This window comes from Hypanus sabinus, chromosome 4 (genome assembly GCF_030144855.1).
Source record: "Hypanus sabinus isolate sHypSab1 chromosome 4, sHypSab1.hap1, whole genome shotgun sequence".
Taxonomy (NCBI): domain Eukaryota; kingdom Metazoa; phylum Chordata; class Chondrichthyes; order Myliobatiformes; family Dasyatidae; genus Hypanus; species Hypanus sabinus.
In genome coordinates this window covers 184,688,937-184,709,365 of record NC_082709.1, presented here as the reverse complement: position 1 = coordinate 184,709,365, position 20,429 = coordinate 184,688,937, and the positions used below count along the sequence as shown (strand labels likewise).

The window sequence follows — 20,429 nt, the reverse complement described above, 5'->3', positions numbered from 1 at the left end:
GATGAACTCCGGATCATTTGGGAGGCTGAGGGGTTGATCAAAAGGTGATGCGGGGAGGTAGTTATACCCAAGGTGCAGGACTCAGTTAACTGGGTGACTGCAGGGATTGGGAATAGGGATAGGTAGCAAGTGTAGTGTACCCCTGTGGCTGTTCCTCAATAGCAAGTCTACTGCTTTGCATACTATTGGGGAGGGGGTAGCAGAGGAAAGCCACAGCAGTCTGATCTCTGGCACTGAATCTGGCTCTTTATCTCAGAATGGAAAGGGGGATGAGAGGTGAGCTGCATTGATGAGGGACTCAGTGGTTAAGGGAATGGAGGATGCTCTGTGGATGAGAAAGCGATTCCCAGATGGTAATTTGCCTCCCAGGTGTCCGTCTGAGATATCTCGGATAGCGTCTGCTGCATTCTTAAGTGGGAGGGGAAACGGCCAGAAATCATGGTCCATGTAGGTTCCATTGATTCAACGCAGGTTCCATAAGTGAGTTCAGGGAGTTGGGTGCCAAGTTAAAGAATAGGGCCTCCAGGATTGTAATCCTGAGATCACTACCTGTGCCACGTGCTAGTGAGGCCAGAACTAGGAAGATTTTAACTTCCCACATATTGATTTAGACTACCATGCTGTAAAACTAGATGGAATAGTTTGTCAAATATGCTCATTGATACATAGATCATAGCTAGAAGGATTGTGATACTCGATCTTCCATTAAAGAATGGGGCAGAGCATGGGTTCCCATCCTGGGGCCCATAGATCCCTTGTTTAATGGTGAGGCTCCATGGCATTAAAGGTTGGGAACCCTTGGTGTAGAGGATCATAATACCATTTGTTTCAAGATTATTATGAAGGATCAGTCAATCAGGCTCGTAAGGCATGACCTGCCCTTGCCAAAGACATGCTGACTACTCCTAATCATATTATACTTCTCCAAATGTTCATAAATCCTGTCTCTCAGGATCTTCAACTTGCCAACCACTGAAGTAAGACTCACTGGTCTATAATTTCCTGGGCTATCTCTACTCCCTTTTTTGAATAAAGGAACAACATCTGCAACCCTCCAATTCTCTGGGACCTCTTCCATCCCCATTGATGATGGAAAGATCATCGCCAGAGGCTCAGCAATCTCCTCCCTCGGCTCCCACAGTAGCCTGGGGTACATCTCATCCAGTCCTGGTGACTTATCCAACTTGATGCCTCCCAAAAACTCCACCACATCCTTTCTTAATATTAAAAGTTCAAACTTTTCAGTCTGCTGCAAGTCACTACAATCACTAAGATTTTTTTTCATAGTGAATACTGAAGTAAAGTATTTATTAAGTTCTAGACCTTATTAAATTAAGGACCTGTTCCAGCAGGATGGTTTACATCTGTAGTCAAGGGGGGACAATTATTCTTGCAGGAAGTTTTGCTAGAGGCTCCAGTGGATTTAAACTAGATACAAGGGGGAAGGGGAACCAGATGTATGGGAGAAGGAAGAAAAAGATAGTAAAGTTGTTTGCACCTTTAGAGATGAACAGAGGAAGAGCTGGAGAATTTCTTAAATGCATTTATTTTAATGCTAGGAGCATTGTAAGAAAGGCAGATGAGCATGGATTGATACCTGGAAATATGATGATGTTGTAGCTATTAGTGAAACATGGTTGCAGGAGGCGTGTGATTGGCAACTAAATATTCCTGGATTTTGTTGCTTCAGGTGTGATAGAATCAGAGGGACAAGAGGGAGAGGTGTTGTCACTTTTCAGAGGAGAATTTCACAGCCGTGCTTTAGCAGGATAGATTATAGGGCTCGTTCAGGAAGGCTATTTGGGTGGAATTGAGGAATGGGAAAGTATAGTAACACTTTTAGGAGTGTATTGTAGACCATCTAATGAGGAGCAAATTTTCAAGGAGATAGCAGATGCTTGTAGTTAGCACAGGGTTGTGATTGTAGGAGATTTTAAATATTCCACACAGACTGGGAAGCCCATACTGTAAAAGGGATGGATAGTTTGGAGTTCGTAAGATGTGTGCAAGATAGGTTTTTTTTGTAGCAATACATAGAGGTACCAACTAGAGAAGGGGCAGTGTTGGATCTCCTGTTAGGGAATGAGATGGGTCAGGTGACAGGTATGTTGGGGAGCACTTTGGGTCCAGTGATCACAATGCCATTAGTTTCAATATAATTATGGACAAAGATAGGACTAGTCCTAGGGTTGAGATTTTTGATTGGAGAAAGACTAACTTTGAAGAGATGCAAAAGGATTTGGGAGGAGTGGATTGGGACAATTTATTTTCTGGGAAAGATGTAATAGAGAAATGGAGGTCATTTAAAGGTGAAATTTTGAGGGTACAGAATCTGTTCCTGTTACTTTGAAAGTAAAGGTTAACAGTTTGAGAGAGCCATGGTTTTCAAGGGATAGTGGAAACTTGGTTCGGAAAGAGGGAGATCTATAATAAACATAGGCAGCATAGAGTAAATGAGGTGCTCAAGGAATATAAAGAATGTAAGAGGAATCTTAAAGAAATTAGGAAAGCTAAAAGCAGATACGAGGTTGCTTTGGCAAGTAAGGTGAAAATAAATCAAAAGGGTTTCTACAGTTATATTAGCGAAAGGATAGTGAGGGATAAAATCGGTCCTTTAGAATCAGAATGGACAGCTATGTGTGGAGCCAGAAGAGATGGGGGAGATTTTGAACAATTTCTTCACTCTTCACTAAGAAGTATGTTGACTTGAGTAAGGGAAACAAGTAGGGAAGTTGTAGAAACTATGAAGATTAAAGGGGAGGAAGTACTGGCACTTTTAAGGAATATAAAAGTGGATAAATCTCCAGATCCTGTAAGGATATTCCCTAGGACCTTGAGGGAAGTGTAGAAATAGCAGGAGCTCTGACAGAAATATTTCAAATGTCATTAGAAACGGGGATGGTGCCAGAGGATGGCGTATTGCTCGTGGTTCCGTTGTTTAAAAAGGGTTCTGAGAGTAAACCTAGCAATTATAGGCCTGTCAGTTTGACGTCAGTGGTGGGCAAATTAATGGAAAGTATTCTTGGAGATGGTATATATAATTATCTGGATAGACAGGGTCTGAATAGGAACAGTCAATATGGATTTGTATGTGGAAAGTCATGTTTGACAAATCTTACTGAATTTTTTGAAGAGGTTATGAGGAAAGTTGAGAAGGGTAAAACAGTGGATGTTTATATGGACTTCAGTAAGGCCTTTGACAAGGTTCCACATGGAAGGTTAGTTAGGAAGGTTCAATCATTGAGTATTAATACTGAAGTAGTAAAATGGATTCAACAGTGGCTGAATGGGAGATGCCAGAGTGTAGTGGTGGATAACAGTTTGTCAGGTTGGGGGCTGGTGACTAGTGGTGTGCCTCAGGGATCTGTACTGGGTCCAATGTTTGTCATGTACATGATCTGGATGGTAGGGTGGTAAGTTGGATTAGTAAGTATCCAGATGATAAGATAGGCAACATTGTGGATAATGAATTGGGTTTTCAAAGCTTGCAGAGATTTAGGCCAGTTAGAAGAGTGGGCTGAACAATGGCAGATAGACCACTTTAATGTTGATAAGTGTGAGGTGCTACATTTTGGTAGGACTAATCCAAATAGGGTAAATGGTAGGGCATTGAATGCAGTAGAACAGAGTGATCTAGGAATAATGGTATGTAGTTTCCAGAAGGTGGAATCTCATGTGGCTAGGGGGGGTGAAGAAAGCTTTTGGTATACTGGCCTTTATAAATCAGAGCATTGAGTATAGGAGTTGGGATGTAATGTTAAAATTGTACAAGGCATTGGTGAGGCCGAATTTGGAGTATTATGTACTGTTCTGGTCACCGAATTATAGGAAAGATGTCAACAAAATGGAGTACAGAGGAGATTTACTAGAATGTTACCTGGGTTTCAGCACCTAAGTTACAAGGGAAAGGTTGAACAAGTTAGGTCTTTATTCTTTGGAGCGTAGAAGGTTGAGGGGGGACTTGATAGAGGTATTTATAATTATGGGGATAGAGTTGACATGGATAGGCTTTTTCCATTGAGGGTAGGGGAGATTCAAACAAGAGGACATGAGTTGAGAGTTGGGGAGCAAAAGTTTAAGGGTAACATGAGAGGGAATTTCTTTACTTGGTGGTAGCTGTGTGGAATGAGCTTCCAGTAGAAGTGGTAGAGGCAGGTACAGTATTGTCATTTAAAGTAAAATTGAATAGGTATATGGACAGGAAAAGAATGTAGGGTTATGGGCTGTTTGCTGGTCAGGGGACTAGGTGAGAGTAAGTGTATGGCATGGACTAGAAGGGCCGAGATGGCCTGTTGCTGTGCTGTAATTGTTATATGGTTATGTTATAAGTAGCTCTGCTATTTCCTCATGCTCCATACACTTTCTCACAGACCGACCACAGCAAGGCAGAGTTGGTAAGCACACCCCCACTACCTCCATCTACACCTCCGACACCATAATTGAAATGGCAGACAATACCACAGTGGTTGGCCTGATCTCGGACAAGGACGAAGCAGCCTACAGGCTCGAGGTGCATCATCTTGTGGAATAGTGCAAGGACAACGACCAGGCCGTTCCGTTCCATTTCTCTCTGACCAGGCAAAGGTCATTGAGATGCATCTCCAGTTCCCTAACTTGGTTCCTCAGGAGCTGCAGCTCGACACACCGGGTGCAGATGTGGCCATCCGAGAGGCTGGGAGACTCCAGGACCCCGCGCATCTGACACTGAGCACAGAAAACTGGCCTCACACATACTTCCTACCTCGCCTCGTCCCATTTCAACCTAAGCCCATTCAGCCAAAGCCCTGCCACTCTGCTGCCTCTCATTCCACTGCCTGCTGGATATGGTGGTCTCTTTAAATCTTTTGCACGTTACTGGCTGACGTCATGTGCTGGTGCAGTCTCGCCTTTCTTTAACCCGAGTAGGAAAAAACTCCTTTCACTCTGAAAAATCAGCAGTTCACTCGCAGCAGCCTTGCTCCAAATTGACACCAATGCCTTTTGCGCAGAAAATGCCCAGTTCATCATGAATCATTGCTGTAGAAAATCAGCATCCAGCATGAAAGATTCTCAGCACCCAGGCCATGCTCTTTTCTCACTGCTCTCTTCAGGTAGAAGGTAGAAGTGTATCAGGACTCGCACCAGCAGCTTCAAGAACAGTTACTACCCCTCAACCATTGGGCTCTTGAACGAAAGGGGATAACTACACATTCTATTTCTGGTGTGCCCTCAATCAATGGTCTTATTTTAAGGGCTCTTTACCTTGTTATTTCATACACATTTTTTATTGCTATTTATATTTGCATTAGCACAATTTCTTGTTCATTGATCCTGCTTACAGTTACTGTTTAGATTTGCTATGTATGCCCACAGAAAATTAGGGTTGGGGTTGTATGTAGCGACGTACATGAATTCTGATAATAAATTTTACTTTGGTAGATTTTTAGAGTCTGTGCTGCAGCACTGAAGCATGACCTTCGATCCATCTAGTTAATGCTCGGCTATTATTCTGCCTTGTCCTATCACACTACACCTGCATAGCTCTCTGTAATCTTTCTTTCCCCCCCCCAGCCCAACCATCCATGTACTTAACCTTCCCTTAAATGTTTAAATTGAATATTCACCACTACCGCTGGCAGCTCATTGTACTCTCCATTTGCTGAGTGAAGCAGTTCTCCCTCATTCTCTAAACACTTCACCTTTCATCCTTAACCCATGACCTCTAATACTGGTCTCACTCAACATTAAGGGTAAATACAAGCAGGCATTTTCCACATCGATACACCTCCATAGGTTTACATACTTTATCAAATATCCCCTCAACCTTTCCCTATAATTCAACAACACCATTTCCAACAACATGCTTGTAAATCTTCTCTGTACTCTTTCAATCTGATTAACATCTTTCCTGTAGGCAAGAAACCAGAAATACACAGGGTACTCCAAACTAGGCTTGACCAATATCTTGTACAAATTCAACAAAGTTTGAAGTACACAGATATACACAATCTTAAGATTCATTTTATTGTGGGCATACTCAATAAATCCATAGAACAACCACAACAGTCAATGAAAGACTGCACCAACTTGAGTGTCCAACCAGTGTGCAAGACATCAAGTTATGCAAATACAGAAAGCAATCAATAATAACAAAATAAGCAATAAGCATCAAGAACTTGAGACGGAGAATCCATGAAAGTGAGTCCATCAGTTGTCAAAACATTTCGTGATGGGGCAAGTGAAGTTGTCCCCTCTAGTTCAAGAGCCTGATGGTTGATAACTGATCGTGAACCTGGAGGTTTGAGTCCTGATAGCAGCAGTGAGAAAAGAAGATAGTGGTTTCATCAGCAAACTTGACTATGGCACTGGAGCTGTGCTTAGCTACATGGTTATAAATGTAAAGTGGGTCCCGCAGGGGGCTAAGCATGCAGCCTTGTGGTGCGCCTGTGGTGATGGAGGAGATGGCATTGCCAGTCCAAACCTCCCAGATGCAGTTTGATTTATGAAGACTAATAGCCAAAAGCTCTTTTATACAGAAGGAAATGTAAACATTGCCAGAAAAAATACTAGAAATTCTATCACTTCAGTCCATTGGGTTAGTTCGGCAAAATCAGTAGTTTGGACCGTCTATTCAATAGGTCATAAATTCAAGCTGGAAATACAAAGGCATTGGGTTATTCAGGGAGTATTGTTCTGGGCTAAAATGTAGACCTGCTTGTACATGGAGCAGCCCTATCTGGGAAATATTAATGAAACTTAATAAAATGTTCCAGGATGCAAAATGAATTTCTATCAAAAAGAAAAGCTGTTTACCTGATTTACTTGTGGGACTTTCCTGTGTAATAAATGCACTTTTCCCATATATAATTTTATGAGGAAGCTTAATTGCATGAAGCTCCTACAATCAGAGTGAAACTTAAAATACGCTCTATCAATAAAGTATTAACAAAATATTGGGGCTTGTAGGCTGTAGACACTGGACACGTTCAAAATAAAAACAGAAAATACAGGAGGCAAGGAGGCCTGGCAGTGTTTGTGGAAAAAGATAATTGATACTTTGAGTCCAAGGCCCTTCATCAGAACTGAAAGAAATTATTTCATCAAGGAGGAGGGAATGGATGGAATTTTTTCTTAGGGGCAGTTAAACTTCACGGCTGCATATCAACCTATCAGAAAATTCTTCAATAGGTGAATCTTCAGAACTCTCTCTCCAAGGAGGATGTGGAAAATTTAGGAGCAGCTTCTTTCCCTCTACCATCTGATTTCTGGTTCATTAACAGCACCTTACTATTTCTTTTGTATGATTATTTTTTTTATTGTGATATAATACCATATGACACAGGAGCAGAATTAGGCCATTTGGCTCTGTTGTTCCATCATGGCTGATTCATTATCCCTCTCAATCCCATTCTCATGACTTCTCCCTGAACCCTTCAATACCCTGACTAATTAAGAACATATCTTCCTCTGCTTTAAATATACTTAATGACTGGGCTCCCACTGCCATCTGTGGCAATGAATTCCACAGATTCTAGACTCTGCCTAAAGGAATCCCTCCTCATTTCTTCTAAATGGATGTCGCTCTATTCTGAGATTGTGCCTGTGGGTCCTAGATGTCCCCACTATAGGTAACATCCTTCCTACATCCAGTCTATCCATATCTTTCTATTTGTTTTGTTTCAATGAGATACCCCCTCATTCTTCTAAACTCCAGCAAGAACGTGCCCAAAGCCATCAAATGCACTGTGTATAATGAAAGGGTTAACCCTTTCATTTATTGTGTCATTTTTGTGAACCTCCCCGGGCTCTCCAATGCCAGCACATCCTTTCTTAGGTGAGGAGCTCAAAGCTGCTGAAAATACTACAGCTACTGATATCCTTGCTCTTGTATTCTAGTCCTCTTGAAACAAATGCTAATATTGCATTTGCATTCCTTACCACTGACTCAACCTGCAAGTTAAACTTCAGGAAATCCTGAGCAAGGACTCACAAGTCCCTTTGCACCTCTGACTCGTTTTTAAATTTTTCTCCATTTAGTAATTAGTCCATAACTTTATTCGTTCTACCGAAGTGCATGATCATATACTTCCCTACACAATATTCCATCTGCCAATCCTTTAACTGTTCTCCAAATCTAATCCTTCTGCAGACTCCCTGCTTTCTCGACACTAATCATCCCTTCACCTAACTTCACATCATCTGCAAAATTGGCCATAAGGCCATCAATTCCATCATCCAAATCATTCATGTATAACGTCAAAAGAAGTACAGGCCAGTAATGTTAAACCTGGTTTTGATTCTGCAAGGAGGTAGAGGATCAAACATGATAGAATTGAACACAAGGGGCTGAATGGTCTCTTTCTGCTATTCTTTAAGTTATGCCATTGCACTCATTCCTTCATTGGTACTTTGTAAATACTATGAAGTCTTTTTGTTGAAGATTTCTTGTCATTCTTCAATTTTAATAATGAAAGAAATACTATTACAAAAGAAATTACTGGTGCCTGTAGTCTTCTGTATCATTGCAAGACTTTGATTCTTGCGAAACTAAATAAGGCACAGTATCACCTGCTTGGGAACTTAACCAGAAATAAAACAGACCAACATGCCAACATCAATGATGCCTTGTGAAAAGATCTCTCAAAAGTTTATATTATTATGAAGGCATGTATGCAGAATACAACTCTTGAGATTCATCTTCTCCAGATAGCCATGAAATATAGAAAAAACATAGTAGTCCTCAAAAGACAAGATATCAACCCAACCCCTGCACAAAAAAGACCTTAAGACATAGGAGCAGATTTAGGCCATTCTGCCCATCAATTCTCCACCATTCCTTCATGTCTGATCCCAGATCTCAGTCAACCCCAGACATCTGCCTTCTTGCCATACATATCCTTTAATGCCCTGACTATTAAGAAGAAGCAAAACTTGCAAACTACAAACACAAACTCTGGTAATAAAACACTGCAGCTTAGATTGGAGGAAGCAGAGGTATTTTTTTAGAAGCAAAGAGGGTGCAAGGAGATCCAATAGATATTTAAAATCATTAATGCTGCAGACAGAATAGAGAGGAAACTGGTTTGCGTTAGTGTGGGTTGGTGAACTGGGAGATAGAATTAAGTGATTGGCAAAGGAGAGAAGTGACAAGGAATGTGTCACTCAGTGCAACTATGCAACAGAAACCAAAAGCAAACTTAAAATGCACAGGCTTTGTAACCTATACTTCCAGTGCCCAATTTCTGTTATATTTAGAAATAACACTTGCCCTAACTCAGTATCAGTTTATTATCACCGACAAATGTCGTGAAATTTGTTGCTTTATAGCAACAGTACAATGCAATAGATAAAATATACTGTAAATTATAATTGTGTGTGTGTGTGCAAGCACAATATGTGGAAATTGTGTGGATAAAGTCGGAAGAACAAAGTTCCTTATAAAGATTGATTTGTTAAAAGGGTATTGGTGTGTTCCATTGACGGATAGAGGTAGAGGGATTTCTGCATTTGTAACCCCATCTGGGTTATATGAGTATAATGTTCTTCCATTTGGGATGAAGAATGCCCCAGGTACTTTCCAGTGGATGATTAATTCTGTGATTCATGGGTTAAAAGATACAGATGCCTATATTGATGATTTAGTTACAGGAAATGATACTTGAGAAGCACATATTACTGTGGTGGAGAAACTATTTGAAAGGCTTTCAAAAGCTAACTTAACTATTAACTTTGCTAAAAGTGAATTTTGTCATGCCACTGTGACTTAGCTTGGTTATGTTGTGGGTCAAGGTAAGGTAGCTCCTGTTCAGGCAAAAGTTCGGGCAATTTAGAGGTACCCACTCCAACTGTTAAAAAGACTCTCAGAAGATTCTTGGGAATCGTAGGATATTACCGAAAATTTTGTAAGAATTTTGCTAATTTAACTAACCTCTTGAAGAAAAATGAAACGTTTGTGTGGACAGTGCTTTGTCAGAAAGCATTTGAGAAATTGAAAACTCTGCTATGTCATCAACCTGTGCTCAGGGCACCTGACTTTGAAAAACCATTTTCATTAACTGTAGATGCGAGTGATGAGGCTGCAGGAGCAGTATTACTGCAAAGGAATGAGGGTGACAAGGTCGAGCATCCAGTAGCCTACTTTTCTAAGAAATTTAATGGGCATCAAAGGAACTATTCAACTATAGAAAAGGAATTATTATCCCTTGTTTGGGCTTTACAACATTTTGTGCATGTTGGTACAACTCAGAAACCACTCATAGTTTACGCCAATCATAATCCGTTAGTATTTTTGAGTAAGATGAAAAACAAAACTAAATTGGAGTTTGATGTTACAGGAGCATAATATTTTGATAATTCATATTAAAGGCAAAGATAATGTGATTGCTGATTGTCCATCTAGATGTTCAATGTACAATGTAATTTATTTACAGAGCGGTATTTTAACGTTTGTAATACTCCTACCATATATTAGTTTGTAAAGGTGCTGTATGATAATACTGTGTATATTGTGTATGTTGTAGATTTTATATATTTGTATTTTTTTTGTAAATAGATAGTTGCTAAAATGTTGCTCAAACAAGACCAAAATTTTCTCTTTTTTTTTGGAGGGAGGTGTTACTTATCCCGTGGGTATCTTGTGACTGTCTTATGACAATGATGTAATTGAGTATCTGGTGAGCATGATGTAATTGTCTTGTGATGGTGGGGTGATGTAATTTTCCCACCAGTGTGAGGTCACATAACATATTCTCAACAGGTATATAATGGAAAACCCCTGTTGTTACGCAGTTGATTTGTTATTTAATTCGTCAGCTACTCCGTTATGCTGCGTATTTGTCTCGTGATGCAGTTTTGTTCTAAAGTTGAGTTTTACTTTCTATTGTAAGGTACAGAATTGTTGTGCCGGCGGTTTCACCAGTCACTGCCAGTTTTGTTTGAAGTACCTTTGATTTAATTTTAAAATCTAAGTCCTGGAGAGTGAAGATTTTACCAAAGTACGGGAACCCAAAGGATCGAGTAAAGTTGGTGTCGTTCAGCGGTTTTATGAAGGATTGACCTTATTGAATTTTCATTCAGAAATAGTGATCTGCACCTGAGATAACCCCTGGCTGTAAGAGCAGGAAGTTCATTCACCAAAGGAAAGGTCAGTTTAAGCCATTTTTATTTCCTTTGTCATGAATCCTTTGGACAAGGCATATCTCGACTGTGATCAGCAGATTCGTCATTTTCTTCGGAGAAATTGTTGTAGTAAAGTCTCTCCTTACTGACTGTAAATTACTTGGACTTTTGAATTTACCACTTTAAGATCTATTCCAGAGTTTGGCTGTTTGTTAAGTTGCCGTTTAGCAGTTAACTTCCAGTGAAGTTAGTTGTTTGTTTTGCTACATACCCCGTAACGGGTTAATAGGGACCAGCAGAAATGGACACACCTGGAGTCTGAGTCTTCCATTATAAAGATTATTTTGTTAGTAACTACGTGATAAAGTAATATGAAACAAGATAAGGCAAACAGGTTAGAGTATATGCATATATAAGTGAGTAAATAATGTTCCCAAGCTTCTCCCAGCTCAGGTGACTAGATGATAGTCTTACGGTGGTATGGTAAGAGGTCACTTCAGTTCTGGAATTTGAATTGAGTAGAGTTGGGGGGAGAGAGAGAGAGAGAAAAAGAAAGAGTTTTGTCTTCCGAGTGCTGATGCAGTCCAATCTTCCACATCATCCTCTTGCTCCCAAAACTTAGACACCGACTGTGACCAGAAAAAGAAAATGCCATTTCCACGTGGTACCCCTATCAACCCAGGCAAGGGTTAAACACACCGATAGCTTTCCACCGGTTTCGTCCATACTGTGAGCAAAAACCTCACCCATGTCGTGGGCACACAAAGCTCAACCAGTGTCTTCCTTGGTGTCTTGCATTATAGTTCCACCTTTCAGTTTCCAAGCCAACTCACAGACTTTCTCTTTCCATTGCTGAAATAGCACACATGCTGTTCCTTTTAAAAGGAACAGTCCACTTTGGTTAATCCTTCAGATCTTGTCACAGTTTACTTTTCATTTCTGTTGAGCAGAGTTTAATAAATGTTTATGTTTGTTTATAAAACCTGACTCAATTCTATTATCATTGTTGCCAGAGACGTAACACATTTAAGAAAAACTTGGACAGGTACATGGATGAGAGGGGTATGGAGGGATATGGCCTAGGTGCAGGTCAGTGGGACTAGGCAGAAAAATGGTTCAGCACAGTCAAGAAGGGCCAAAGGGCCTGCTTCTGTGCTGTAATGTTCTATGGTTCTATCTAAGAGCACACTGAAAAGAAGACCATACAAAAGATAAAATCAAGACAAAATCATCAGATAGTGGAAATGCAGAGTAACAGGCACAAGATGTATGGGCAGATGTATGGATGGAAGTCTGTCGCTGAACAATCGCACTTTCTCTTTCTGTCAATGGTGGGTGAGTTTGCTGCTGGAGGATCTCCCAATCTCGGAACAAAAGCAACACAACAGACTGTAATATTGTAACAATGACAGTCACTTTCCCCTGTCACTGTGAAAAGAGGTGATACCTCTCTGTCCCTTGTTAGTGAGAGAAAGCTTGTCTGTGTTGAACTGCTGGGTAAACAACAGTTTTTGTTGATTGCAGATCATAGTCTCTCGTTGGGTGCTTTGCTGTTGCTTGCTGGAGGGCACTGACGCTTTTTTCTGAAACGGGTGGGGAGAGGGAGGTGGTTGATGCGTTGATTCTTACTGCTGCTTTGGCGGGCGAGGGGGGACAGCAGGCTTTGGAGTTCTAACATTTTTCTGATGTTCATTGTATTTGGGGTTCTTCTGCTTTTCATAGATTTCTGCAAAGACAAATAATTCAGGTTGGACACTGGAAACATTCTCTGATAATAAACGGAAGCATTTGAAATCTGGAGAAACTCAGCAGGTCAGGCAGCATCTATGGAAAAGAATAAACAGTCAACATTTTGGGCCGAGGTTCTTCTTCGGGAATGGAAAGGAAGGAGGAAGATGCCAGGATAAAAGTATTGGGGGAGGGGAAGGAAGGTGATAGGTGAGGCCAGGTGGGTAGAAAAGGCAAAGGGCTGGAGAAGAGGGAATCTGATAGAAGAGGAGAATGAACCTGATGGGCCGGGTGCAGTCTGGAAGAGGGGGCCTTGGCGTAGGCTTAAATAGGCCCATTTGTCAAAAGGCATCAACACAAGAGCAAAAGCGAGTTATGATGGTGGAGGAAGTCCAGCGACAGGAGGAACAGACAAGGTATGTAAGAGCAGTGTCTCAGGCAAAACAGGGGCAGTGGACAAGGTGGGAATACATTGAGAAAAGAAAATTCAGCTGGAAAGACTTGCGGGAAACAGAAGGAAGAAAGATTAGCTTCCTTATAAAAGCAGTTTATGTTCCCCTAACTCCCAAAAATCTGAACCAGTGGCTCGGTGAAGACCCAGCTTGTCCACTCTGTGGAAGAACAGTAAACCTCAAGTACATCCTCTCATCTTGCAAAGTAAGCTCCACTCAAGGAAGATACACACAGAGGCACAACAAGGTCTTCAAATGTTTGGCATCCATTGTGGAGAAGCAAAGGCTGAACAACAACCCTAAGTCCCATATGACTGGAAGAACCACCTTCCTCTTTGTCCAACAAGGACAGACAGTGCCACCCTCAGTAACATGGTTGGAGTCAGGCATACTGGAGCCTGCTCGTGACTGGAAAATGGCTGTCAACCTTGACAGAAGGCCAATATTTACCCTGGAGATAACCACTACCATCTCTCAGACCAGATTTGGTCTTGCAGTCCAGCAGTCTGAAGGCTGTAGTAATCTCGGCGCTCAGAGCGCCCTGGGAAGACACAGCCTGCGAGGAGTACGAGCGGAAACTTGTAAAATGTGCTGAGCTGGCCGCAGATGCCCGGCAGCATGGATGGAAGGTGCAGATTTCCCTGCAGAGGTTGGCTGCAAAGGGCTTATGGCTACCTACATGGTCAGTTTGCTGAGGGGATTGGGAGTCAGAGGCCAATGCCAGCAGTGAGCTATAACAAATCTCTCAGAGGCAGCCGAGCGAAGCAGCCACTGGTTATGGATGAAGAGGAATGACGGCAGCTGGGCCCTAAAATTGGTGGCCAGATGTGAAATGGGTGCACCCGAGACGCCAGGTCACACTGTTGAGCCCTCTGGAGATGTAGTGAGCTTAAACTGACAAAACATCTAAGAGGGAGTGCCCACCTGATGACCCCTGGGAAGCATCTGCCATCCACCAAACCCCACCTCAAGATCTCTATGCTATGACCCAAGTTAGTATCTGCTTATCAAAGGGATTGACACATCTAGTCCTATGAGCTCGAACAATGATATCATACCAACAACGGTCAGTCTCCCCTATCACTGTGAAAACAGGTGCTATCTCTCTATCCCTTGTTAGTGAGAGAGAGAGCTTGTGCACGTTGAACTGTTGGGTAAACAATAGTTTACACTGGGTCACACCAAGAGAGGGGTTTATACCGAGAGAGGGGTTACAGAGAGAATTGTTAAAGTGAGGGAGGGGTTACACTGAAAGAAAGAGCCACACTAAGTCAGCAGTTGCATATGACGTGGTGGGAGAATTAGAGAGTTCATTTGTTTATGTTGCTGCTTACTGATTCACTTGTTACATACGTCATACAATTGAGCTTCAGGGAATGAGTTTTTATGCTAACGTGCCTCACGTTTCCTTACCTAGTGCCTGCAGAATGGTCGTCTGGTACCTCTGGTATTCCCTAAATTTATTCTGGATAACAGTCCTGACAGCAGACACGTTCAGGGTTACACGCTTTGGCTCTGTGGCTCTGTAATGCAAGAGTAAACATTGCCTTCATTAACAGTTCATTGATATTCCGAAAGTGGAAATAGTGCAAGTGATTACAAACACAACTCCTGTCTGTGTTGCATCACCAGTCTCTTTGTAGATGGAGTAATCCAGGGAAGTTTATTTCATGTACTGCTTTCTGAGAGTATCCTGAATGTTTGTGTCACAGCCTGGTCTGGAAACACCAACACCCATGAATGGAAAAGCCCATAAAATGTAGTGGATACAGCCCACTGATAAGTCCTTCCCACTACTGGGCACATCTGCAAGGAGCGTTGTTGCTGGAAAGCAGCATCTATTATCAAGAATCCCCATCATCCAGACCATGCTCGCTTCTCAGTGCTGCCATCAAGAAGGTCCAGGAGCCTTCGGTCACACATCACCGGGTTGGGACAGTCATTACCCTTGTAATGACTCACTGACCAACTCACTGACCTCCGTTGATACCCCTGCCCCCCACCCTTACCCCCATCCCTATCTATAATTTCAGTCTGGTTCTCTTTCTCTCTTTTCCCCCCTCACTTATAATCTCTCCCCCCAGCCCTACCTTTCTCTCTCTTATTTCCCATAGTTCTCCACCTTCCCCCAGCCCATTTCCCTCCAGCCTATTACTTCCCAGCTCTCTACTTCATCCCTCCCCCCACTTCTTATCCCTCCTCGACCATCCCATGTTACTTCACTCCTGATGAAGGGTTTCGGCCCGAAACGTCGTTATTACCTCCTCCCGTAGATGCTGTCTGGCCTGCTGAGTTCTGCCAGCATTTCATGTTTTTTTATTACCCTTGAACCATTAAGTTCCTGTACCAGCATGGATAATTTTACTCACCTCAACTGAACTGATTTCTCAACCTATGGACTCACTTCCATAGCCTCTACAAATGAGTTTCTCAATATTATTTATTTGCACAATTTGTCGTCTTTTGCAAATTGGTTGTTTGTCAGTCTTTGTTTCTATATAGGTTTTCATAAAATCAATTGTGTTTCTTTATTTTCCTGTAAATGCCCGGAAGAAAATGAATCTCAGGATTGTATATGGTGATTTATAGGAACTTTGATAATAAATTTACTTTTACTTTGACAGCACTCTTCTATGTCCTACCTTGCAGGTTTGCAGATGGCACAGAGTTTGCAAAGGTTGTGGATAATGAGGAAGACTATCAATGGAAATGGGATATAGAACAAAGATAAAGATCAGCTTTATTTGTCCCGTGAACATTCAGACTTGGAGTAAAATGCATCATTTGTGTCAAGTCAAATCAGCAAGGATTGTGCTAGGTCCAGCCCACAAGTGTTGTCATGTTTCTTCATCAGATAGGACACCCACACGTCACTAACTGGATGTCTTTCATCTGTGGGAGGAAACCAGGCACCTGCAGGAAATACAAACAGTCGCAGGGAGAACGTCCAAACCCCTTGCAGACCGCGGCATGAATCAAACCCTGATTCTATCGCTTGTGCTTTAAAGCGATGTACTAACCACTGCACTACAGCATCGCCACAGTTAGAAATGTGGGGTTATAACATTTTCTGTCATTCAGTTGTTGTGTTTTTTCTTCACTCTTTCATGGATACCTGTAAGGATTTCAGGTCGTATAATTTATACGTTTTCTGACATTAAATTGAAGCATTGACAAGTGGTGGCTGTGTGGCCTTGGTTGTAGTGAGGACTAGGCCTCGAGCTGCAGGCTTGCCTGTTGCAGCAGTCCAGGCAAGGAGACGTTGGAGGCAGTTTAGCATGGCTGGGTTGAGGGCTGGCCCTTGCATTGTTTGCTCAGTGGAATGACAAACTGGATTGTTTGCACGCATGCATATGTTCAACTGCAGGCTATTGAGAACTGTCTATAATATGCATGCACCATCAACTTGCAGGATATGTCATTTAGGGATTTGGGCTATATCTTGTTTTATGTGTGACTGTTAGTTACCTACTATCTTATATGCACTATATGTGCCTTGTGCAGTGAATGACTGTTGGTGTTGTGTTTTGCACCTTGATTCCAGAGGAATGCTGGTTCAGTTGGCTGTGTTCATGGGTTTTCATGTATGGTTGAATGACAATTAAACATGAATTTGAACTAGTGAAGAAGGCGTATGGCATTCTTGTCTTCATCAGGCATAGTAGAGAGAACAGCAGAGCAGGGTCTTCAGGCTATGATGTTATCAAGCCTGGAAGACTGTGCACAGATTCATTCATCACACTTTTGGAAGAATGTGACTTCACTGGTGGGGCTGTTTATTTATTTTTAATTGAGCCTAATTTAACTCTAGCCTAATCACGGGACCAATTACAAAAACCAATTAATCCACTAACTTTGGAATGTGGGAGAAAGCTGGAGCACCCGAAGGAAACCCACTCAGTAACAGGGAGAATGTGCAAACTCCTCACATTCAGTGACAGGAATTGAACCTGAGTCACTGAAAAGCATTGCGCTAATCACCATGCTACCATGCCACCCTACTGTACCATGTAGAGAGGTCTTTTTTATCAAAGTAAACTTTGTTCACAATTAAAACATATTTTCAAAAAGAATCTGTGCAATGCCTTTCATTCCGACATTAGTACTCAAAACATTACGGAGTGTTCCATTATTTTCCTTGAAACAAATCGGACTGTTGCCACTCATGTGGCCCCCTGGGGTGGTATACTCTTGAGAAGCTTTCTCACCCAACCCAATCCCTCTCTGTCCAGTATCAGAAGAACCTTATTCTGTTTTCTTTCCTCTCTGAGCCCGGTGGTGGCTGCACCAAGTTTTAGTGCACCCCTCAGCATGTACATCTACAGCCTGGAATGTGCCAGTTAGTGTGCACCTCAGATCACCTCCGACAACCAAGTCCAGCTCCTGTCCAGCTAACCAAGTGGCTTAGCTACTAAGCATAGCGGAATCATTTCTACTGACAGTAGAAAGGGCAAAGTCAAGCTACTGATGCCTTAAAACCGGTTACTTCTGGCAGATGGGGCTCATCAGCTGCGTTTGGCAGCTCCTCTAGGAGAAGGAAAACTTTGATTTCAAACTTCTGCTGCCTTGTGGCTGTACCCACTCACGGGGAAGGCTTTGGGAGTAAACTCCGAGGGGGGGAAATCCAGAGCAGGAGTCCCTAAGGAAGTTCTATGTAAGTTCAACACTGACTGGCAACTCCTGCGATGCTGCCGGTGCCAAACTGTATCAGTCTGTCTGTGCCGTTCCTTTGTGTTCACCAGTTGCGCGGAAAGGGAGAGCTTGTTATGTGGCTGTCAGCTTGCTTTCCATATCGTGCGTTGTGTACTGGCTTCTGTATAGACTCACAGACTGCTAGGACACATTTTCCTTGGTCAACTCTGACCAATGGAGGGCTTGGAATGGAACATCATGGTTCTGCGTAAGGAGAGATTGAAGAGGCTGATTTTGTTTTCCTTAGAGTGGAGGAAACTGAAGGGCGACCTGCCACAGATATACAAAATTATGAGGAAGATAGCTGGGTAGATGGCAGGAGTCTATTAGCCATCAAAATCCAAATACAGCATCCATCATTAAGGATTTCCATCATACAGGCCATGCTCTCATCTCGCTGCTGCTATTGGGAAGGATGTACAGGAGCCTCAGACCAACACTATCCAGTTCAGAAACTATTATTACCCCTCAAGTATCAGGCTCCTGAACAAGAGAACATAACTTCACTCAACCCAATACTGCACTGTCCGCACGACTTATGCACTCATTTTCAAGGACTCTTCATCTCAGATTCTCAATAATTATTACTTATTATTTTTTCTCTTTGTATTTGCACAGTTTGTTGTCTTTTGCACATTGGATGTTCGACTTTCTTGTTGTGTGTGGTCTTTCCTTGATTCCATTGTGCTGCTTTCTATTTCCTGAGGGTCTCCACAATAAAATGAGGCTCAAAGTAGTACAGGGCAACATTTATGTACTTTGATAATACATATACTTCCAACCTTGAAGATTGGTGGGTGTGTCTAAAACAAGATAGCATTGCAATAAGGTGAGAGGTAAGAGCTTTAAATGAGAAGGGGGATTTTCTCACACGGACAGTGGCTGGATTCTGGAGAGCCCACCCTGAAAAGGTAGCTAAGGTAGGTACTTGTTCTATTTTTAAGAAGCATGAGAACCACTAAGGCATTGAACACTGCAGACCAAATGTCAGTGAATAGGACTGGTAATGATAAGTACAATGGTCAGCAGAATCTGAATCAGGTTTACTATCACAGACATACATCATGAAATATGTTGTATTAGATCAGCATTACAGTACAATACATGACAAAAATAAATTACAATTATACACACAGTATATAATTAGGCACATATATGTAGGATGCCTTAAGACTTTTTGCACAGTACTGTCTTTGTCAACCTGGAGCAGAAAGCGAGTTTGTAAATCTGGCGGGAACAAAAGGATGTTGGGAATGGTGAGGGTGGAGTGCCATGGGAAAGATGTGGGACAGGTGGCAGAGAAAGAGTGCCAGGGCAAGGGTTTCTGCAGATGTGGACACTCAGCCCTGCGACTCCAAGCAAGGTAATTTGACTCCAAACAATTGGTATATTGATCATTACAGAATGTCTCTCTGGTGCTTCCTGCTCCCTGTCCTGTCCTTTCCCCTTTTCCCAACCATGATTCCCCTCTCCCTGCCCCTTCCCACGCTCAGTCCACAATAGAGATGCATATCAGGATCAGGTCTATCATCACTCACATATCTCATGAAATGTGTTTTCTTTGTGGCAGCAGTACAGGGCAATACATAAAATTACCACAGTACTGTGTAAAAGTCTTGGGCACCCTAGCTATATATGTGTGCCCAAGATTTTTGCACAGTACTGTATATTAAAAATTAATTAGTGCAAAACCAGTGCAAAATAGTGAGGTGGAGTTCATAGGTTTGGAAATCTGATGGTGGAAGGAAAGTTGTTCCTAAAACATTGAATTTGTGCCTTCAGGCTCCTGTACCTTCTCCCTGATGGTAGTAATGAGAAGGGGGTATGTCCTGAGCGGTGGGGGTCCATTATTGATGGGTGCCGCATTTTTTAGGACATCCTCGATGGTGGAGAGGCTAGTGTGAAAATGGGCAATTTTACAAGACAGCTACACACACAAAATGCTGGTGGAACACAGCAGGCCAGGCAGCATCTATAAGGAGTAGTTTCGGGCCGAGACCCTTCGTCAGGACTAACCGAAAGTAAAGATAGTAAGAGATTTGAAAGTAGTGGGGGGAGGGGTAAATGCAAAATGATAGGAGAAGACCGGAGGGGGTGGGATGAAGCTGAGGGCTGGAAAGGTGATTGGCGAAAGTGAAACCGAGCTGGAGAAGGGAAAGGATCGTGGGACAGGAGGCCTCGGGAGAAAGAAAGGGGGGGGAGCACCAGAGGGAGATGGAGAATGGGCAAACAACTAAATATGTCAGGGATGGGGTAAGAAGGGGAGGAGGGGCATTAACGGAAGTTAGAGAAGTCAATTAAAATGTGTGGCCACTGGGAAATCCTACTTTCTCTGGCGGACCGAGCGTAGGTGTTCCACGAAACGGTCTCCCAGTCTGCGTCGGGTCTCACCAATATACAAAAGGCCACACCGGAAGCACCAGACGCAGTATACCACACCAGCCGACTCACAGGTGAAGT

At 42.4% G+C, this 20,429-nt stretch overlaps 1 protein-coding gene across 1 annotated transcript in view; it reads right to left on the bottom strand.

Annotated features, from left to right (window-relative positions):
• Window positions 1–5,980: 5,980 nt before the first annotated feature.
• Window positions 5,981–20,429, bottom strand: part of LOC132393568 (E3 ubiquitin/ISG15 ligase TRIM25-like) — a 66,332-nt gene continuing 51,883 nt past the window's right edge. Inside the window, exons 7-8 of the mRNA XM_059968995.1 lie at window positions 14,691–14,800; window positions 5,981–12,823 (exon numbers count right to left, since the gene is read on the bottom strand). Of these exons, the coding sequence (XP_059824978.1) occupies window positions 12,723–12,823; window positions 14,691–14,800 (211 nt within the window). The 3' untranslated portion in view covers window positions 5,981–12,722. The remainder of the gene's footprint in view (window positions 12,824–14,690; window positions 14,801–20,429) is intronic.